The sequence below is a fragment of the Bubalus bubalis genome, chromosome 1 (genome assembly GCF_019923935.1).
Source record: "Bubalus bubalis isolate 160015118507 breed Murrah chromosome 1, NDDB_SH_1, whole genome shotgun sequence".
In the NCBI taxonomy this organism is placed as follows: domain Eukaryota; kingdom Metazoa; phylum Chordata; class Mammalia; order Artiodactyla; family Bovidae; genus Bubalus; species Bubalus bubalis.
The window spans coordinates 202,009,182-202,015,610 of record NC_059157.1 but is presented as its reverse complement, the minus strand read 5'-3'; the positions used below and the strand labels follow the sequence as shown (position 1 = coordinate 202,015,610).

The following is a 6,429-nucleotide window of genomic DNA, read 5'->3' as shown; positions in this document are numbered from 1 at the left end:
CTGTACCACGTGTGTATTCCTTCTTTTATTGGTGAACAGTTCCAGTGTTTTTTTTTATTACTATGAATAAAATTTCTAAGACTATTTTTATAATGTCTGTAGTCATATCGTTGCAGGAAGGGAGATCCGGAAAGCGGGCTCTCCTCTCAGCTCAGAGACGACTTACCCGAGGAGACACGAGCTCACGAAGCAGGACACGTCACTGGGCAGGCCCGGGGAGAGCAGCGCGGTGAGGGCCCCGGAGGGCGGCCCTGCACGCGGCTCCGGTCCCGGGTCTAAGGTGAGGGGATTCATTTCCGGTCCCGGGTTTAAGGTGAGGGGATTCGTTTCCGGTCGTTTGAGGCCGATCTTTCCGGCCCCGGGCCCCTCCTGGGGGCGCCCTCACCGCTCAGCCAGCATGGATTCCAGCAAGGAGGATTCTGGGAGGACACGGGCCCCTCCTGGGGGCGTCCTCACCGCTCAGCCAGCATGGATTCCAGCAAGGAGGATTCTGGGAGGACACGGGCCCCTCCTGGGGGCGCCCTCACCGCTCAGCCAGCATGGATTCCAGCAAGGAGGATTCTGGGAGGACACGGGCCCCTCCTGGGGCGCCCTCACCGCTCAGCCAGCATGGATTCCAGCAAGGAGGATTCTGGGAGGACACGGGCCCCTCCTGGGGGCGTCCTCACCGCTCAGCCAGCATGGATTCCAGCAAGGAGGATTCTGGGAGGACACGGGCCCCTCCTGGGGCGCCCTCACCGCTCAGCCAGCATGGATTCCAGCAAGGAGGATTCTGGGAGGACACGGGCCCCTCCTGGGGCGCCCTCACCGCTCAGCCAGCATGGATTCCAGCAAGGAGGATTCTGGGAGGACACGGGCCCCTCCTGGGGCGCCCTCACCGCTCAGCCAGCATGGATTCCAGCAAGGAGGATTCTGGGAGGACACGGGCCCCTCCTGGGGGCGCCCTCACCGCTCAGCCAGCATGGATTCCAGCAAGGAGGATTCTGGGAGGACACGTGCACCCGCCCTTTCCCGATTCTTCCGGTTGGTAGTGACTTGGGAGTTCCGCGTTCCTTCCCAGGACCTCCTGTTGTAAAACGACTCATGCAGATGGTCACCTGGCCAGGGTGGGAGGTTTCAGTCGGTGTTTCCCCTAACAGAAGATGCTCATTTCTCCAGGGTAGGTACCTAGGGGAGCAGTTAGTTGCTAGCTCATAGGGAAAGTGCGTGTCAAACTTGAACAGGTCCTGCCAGTTCTCCAAAACGACTGTACCAACTTATCTGCCCTCTTCACTGGGCTTTGGTGCTGTCAGTCTGTTTAATTTTCACTGTTGGGGTGGCTCTATTTTCTTTGATTTTCATTAGCGTTTACAACATGTGTAATAGCATTGAGCACGTTTTCATTTGTGAACTGGCATTTAGGATATCCTCTTTCATCAAATAAATGTCTGCTCTAGTCTTTTACCTAGAGAAGGCAATGGCACCCCACTCCAGTTCTCTTGCCGGGAAAATCCTATGGACAGAGGAGCCTGGTGGGCTGGAGTCCATGGTGTCGCCAAGAGTCGGACATGACTGAGCGACTTCACTTTCACTCTTCACTTTCATGCATTGGAGAAGGAAATGGCAACCCACTCCAGTGTTCTTGCCTGGAGAATCCCAGGGACGGGGGAGCCTAGTGGGCTGCCGTCTATGGGGTCGCACAGAGTCGGACACGACTGAAGCGCCTTAGCAGCAGCTAGTCTTTTACCCATTTTAAAATCAGTTTGTCTTTTTTATTATTTGTGGTGGACTTTTTAGTGGCTCAGACGATAAAGCATCTGCCTGCAGTGTGGGAGACCTGGGTTTGATTCCGGGGTCAGGAAGATCCCCTAGAGAAGGAAATGGCAACCCATTCCAGTATTCTTGCCTGGAGAATCCCATGGACGGAGGAGCCCGGTGGGTTACAGTCCGTGGGGTCACAAGAGTCGGACACGACTGAGCAATTTCGCTTTTTTTTTTTTTAATGCACAGCCTAGATTTGAATCCTTCAATGGCTATGTTGTTTAGTCGCTGAGTCGTGTCTGACTCTTTTGTGACCCCATTGGACTTTGCCCACCAGGCTTCTCTGTCCATGGGATTTCCCGGGCAAGAACACTGCAGTGGGTTGCCATTTCCTTCTACAGGGGACCTTCCCAACCCAGGGATCGAACCTGCGACTCTTTCGTCTCCTGCTTTGGCAGGCCAGTTCTTTACCACTGAGCCACCGGGGAAGCTCGTTGATGGGCATATATGTTGTAAATCTCTCCTCTTACTCTGTGACTTGCCTTTGACTCTTAATAGTGTCCTTTAACGATCAGAAGCTTTTACTTTTAAGATGTAATTTGTCGGTGTTTTATGTCTGGAGCTTCCGTGTGTCCCATTTAAGAACTCTTCGCCTAGCCGTGTTTGTACAGGCCCTCTCCTACCCGCTGTGTGGGCCTTACCGACCTTGTCTTTCACATGCACATCTTTGTTGTGTCTCAGTCAGTTACTGAGTATAGTGAGATGGCCATGGTCACGGTCGTCATCATACTAAACTTTTTCTTTGTATTTTATTTCTAAACCCATCGTGTGAGATGTTTGGAGCAAAAGGAGTGCCTTATTGCATGGCCTTCTAGCTCAGTCTTCACTGAGAGTTCACTGTAATATTGCCTTTTAAGAATAGTCTTCACACCCCTATGAAAGATTGCGTGCTGTTTAATTTCTTTTTAAAGCAGGATCACCCTTAGCCTCAGGCAAGAGGAGCCCTATGCTGGGATCCACAGCTCAGAGAATCCCTCGAATCGTTAACACTCATCTTTTTATTTGTCACTTGATGTGAGCTCTGGATGGTGCAGATCCTAGTGAGCTGAGCCCGCACCTTCTGCGCAGCAGCAAGCCCGCGCTTGAGACGCTGTTCCCCGCATCTTTCGTCCTGGAGCCTGGAAACAGAAGTCGCCCGCATCAGAATACTGAGAAGTTTTGCATCTGAAAAAGGCACCGTTTTGGAGTGCAGGCAAGTTTTGAGTGGCAGGAATGCCTAGGTAAGAGAAAAGACAAATTAATTAACTTGTCAAATCCTCCTAAGCCTGAATGCAGAAGACCCTTGCGTAACAAAGTGCTGTTTCCCAGAGCACCGAGCGCCGCTTCCTGGCTTCCCTTTGTCTTCAGTTCGCGGTTCTGAAGCTTCTCTTCCAGGAGACCTGCTTTCGCTAATGCCGACACTTTGTAATGGTAAAGAATTCATGTTACCCTTAAATGTATGTGTTTATACATCTAAACCTTACATCTGGGAAGCATGAAGTAGATTTTCTTTTTCATTAATAGATGAACTTTTGAGTGCAAAGAATGTGAACAATTTTATAAAATTATTTAGGAAGACATCATTGAATTTTCTAAAAAGCTAATAAAACAGCTTATTTTAGTATCTTTGACTAAAAATCTGACAGTGACTATGACTTCACTTTGTTCTTTAGTTTGAAAGGTCATTTTGCCTATGGTGGAAGAAAAATAGCATTTTTTTTAATGTAAAAAAGTTTTAATTTAAAAAAATTTATATTCATGTCATTTACCTTTTTAATATAAATATGCATTTAAATTTTATAGACTTTAAATATAATTATATTTTGACCATATGGTTAAGTATCCTTTTGAATTAAAAAAAAAAATAAGAAAAAAGAAAGCCCGCAAGAAAAAGTACTCAGAATATTGTCTAGCAAATGGTGGGTATTCAAGAAATATTAGGGCTCCCTGTCTGCCACCCACACCTTTCCTCTCTTGGTTTTAACTTGACATCAGATTAAACATCCTTTCCCTCGCTTTTTTTTTTCCCACTCTCCACTCTCCAAATACAAACATATGTATCCTGTTTGGAACTTGGTTGCCTTATGGAAACAAGTCTAAAATTTGGAAGAAAACAGAGCCAGAACTGACAGGAGAGCTTACGGAGGCTTGTTGTGGCTTAATTAAAAACTCAATTGTTAGAGATAACTAGTTCTTTTTGCAGAATTCTGACCTACAGCATAAGTCGGGCGCTCCTTAGCCTGGTGAGCCGTCTTGGGCATCCCAGACATGTGGGTCTGATTAAAGGAATCTAACTGATTCTTACTAACCATTGGATTTACAAGTTGGGCTGTGAGTCCTCAGCAAACCAAATGAAAGCTTCAGGAAGTTAGCCCTGCCAGCCACATCCTCACAGCTTTAGGCACACACGTGGAATGTTTTCACAGCTGGAATCCAATTTCTGAGTTGATCTATGAGAAAATCAAATTTGTTGTAGCACTCAACAATAATAAAGGAAGAATAACTAACAGTTTTGGGCTTCCCTGGTGGCTCAGTTCGGAGAAGGCAATGGCACCCAATGCCAGCACTCTTACCTGGAAAATCCCATGGACAGAGGAGCCCCGTGAGCCGCAGTCCATGGGGTCGCTAAGAGTCAGACAAGACTGAGCGACTTCACTCTCACTTTTCGCTTTCATGCATTGGAGAAGGAAATGGCAACCCACTCTAGTGTTCTTGCCTGGAGAATCCCAGGGACGGGGGAGCCTTGTGGGCTGCCGCCTATGGGGTCGCACAGAGTCGGACACGACTGAAGCGACTTAGCAGCAGCAGCAGCAGGTGGCTCAGTTGGTAAAGAATCCGCCTGCAATGTGCGACACCTGGGTTTAACCCCTGGGTTGGGAAGATCCCCTGGAGAAGGGACCGGCTACCCACTCCAGTACTCTGGCCTGGAGAATCCCATGGACAGTCCAGGGGGTCGCAAAGAGTCGGACACGACTGAGCAACTTTCACTTTCGCTTTCAGCTAGTTTCGGTTCACTTACCACATGGTAGGCACGGCATTAGCCCGTTTCTGCAAAGCGCCCCATCTAATCCTTACCTGGGTGTGGACGCTACTACAGCATCCCCAGCTGCGGGGTGAGGAGCTTGCGGCTCAGAGAACGTAAGTGACTTAGAGCAGTCTCTCTCTTGTTCTTAATCACTTTAACTTTCAGACACAACAGTGGCTACAGCTTTGCTTTTAATTTTATCAGAGTACAGTTGATTTACAATGTGAAGTTGCACGTGTACAGCAGAGTAAGTCAGTTATACATTCACATATTCCACTCATTTTAAGATTCTTTTCCATATAGGTTATTGAAGAGCACTGAGTAGAGTTCCCATGCGCTATGCAGTGGCTTCCTGTTGGTTATCTCTCTATATATCATATACAGTAGTGTTTATATTATTGTAAATAGTGTGACATATAGTAGCATATACAGTAGTGTTTACATTATTATAAATAGTATAATATATAGTAGTGTTTATATGTCAGTCTCAATCTCCAAGTTTATCCCTCACCTCCCTAACCCCTCGGGAACTAGAAGTTCATTTTCTACATCGATGACTTTACTTCTGTTTTGTAAATAAGTTCCTTTGTACCCTTTTTTAAGATTCCAGATAGAAGTGATATCATATATTTGTCTTTCTTTGTCTGACGTACTTCACTTAGGATGACAGTCTCTGGGTCCATCCACGTTGCAAATGGCATTATTTCATTCTTTTTTATGGTTGAGTAATAGTCCAATATGTATATGTGCCGCATCTTCTTTCTGCATTTCTCTATCAGTGAACGTTTAGGCTGCTTCCATGTCCTGGCTGTGATACATAGTGCTGCAGTGAACATTGGGGTGCATGTATTTTGGGGAATTATGGGTTCCTCTGGATATATGCTTAGGAGTGGGATTGCTCGGTCATATGGTAGTTCTATTTTTAATTTTTCAAAGAGCCTTCATATTGTTCTTCATAAAGGCTACACCAGTTTATACTCCTAACAACAGTGTAGGACGGTTCCCTAATAGTGGCTACTATTTCCTGAGGGCTGACTAAGGGCCTGAACATGTGTTATAGCAAATTTAATGCTATGAAAACCCTAATGGACGCACTTAGGGGTCCCGTCCATAGGTGAAGATTCTTCAGTGGCGGCACTCGGCACCACGTGGAACACAGACAGTGATAGTCACCTGTGCAGAGTCTCCGCCCCCCCCCCCCCCTTTCCTGCGCAGAAAAGGCTGTGTTTCACCCTAGTGTAGCACCAGTCAGTGTGACTTTCTGTGACAATGAAAATGTTCTACGTTAGCACGGTCCAACCTGGTAGCTGTTGACCATGTGTGGCCACTGAGCGTGTGAAACATGGCCAATGACACTGAGGAACTAAAATGTTAGCTTGCTTTTACTAGTTCAGTTTAAAGAGCGTACCTGGCTGGTGGCTGCCACGGCAGATGGCACAGCTGCAGAGGGTAAGTGCCCAGCGCTCAGGTTCCCAGCAGAATTGAAGAGACCCTCACACGCTCCTTTGTCTTAGCTCTGCCGTGGCTCAGTGTTTGGGGCCGGGCTCGTCAGACTAGGAACTGAGGAACAGGGGAAAGGATCAGGGTCTTTCTTACTCCCTTTATTCAAAGCTAATTATCTATAG

At 47.5% G+C, this 6,429-nt stretch overlaps 1 protein-coding gene across 1 annotated transcript; it reads left to right on the top strand.

The window, feature by feature from the left end:
* Positions 1 to 468: 468 nt before the first annotated feature.
* Positions 469 to 2,993, top strand: LOC123335301. The gene is made up of 2 exons (XM_044948744.1): positions 469 to 1,159; positions 2,820 to 2,993. Exons 1-2 carry the CDS (start codon positions 469 to 471, stop codon positions 2,966 to 2,968), a joined length of 840 nt encoding a protein of 279 aa, XP_044804679.1. The 3' UTR covers positions 2,969 to 2,993.
* Positions 2,994 to 6,429: the final 3,436 nt, after the last annotated feature.

What these genes read in the sequence shown, in the direction of transcription:
- LOC123335301 (XM_044948744.1), top strand. Translation starts at nt 469, where the DNA reads ATGGATTCCAGCAAGGAGGATTCTGGGAGGACACGGGCCCCTCCTGGG. An exon ending in AAGATGCTCATTTCTCCAGG is followed by an intron (nt 1,160 to 2,819) that starts GTAGGTACCTAG and finishes ACTTGATGTGAG; the next exon opens with CTCTGGATGGTGCAGATCCT.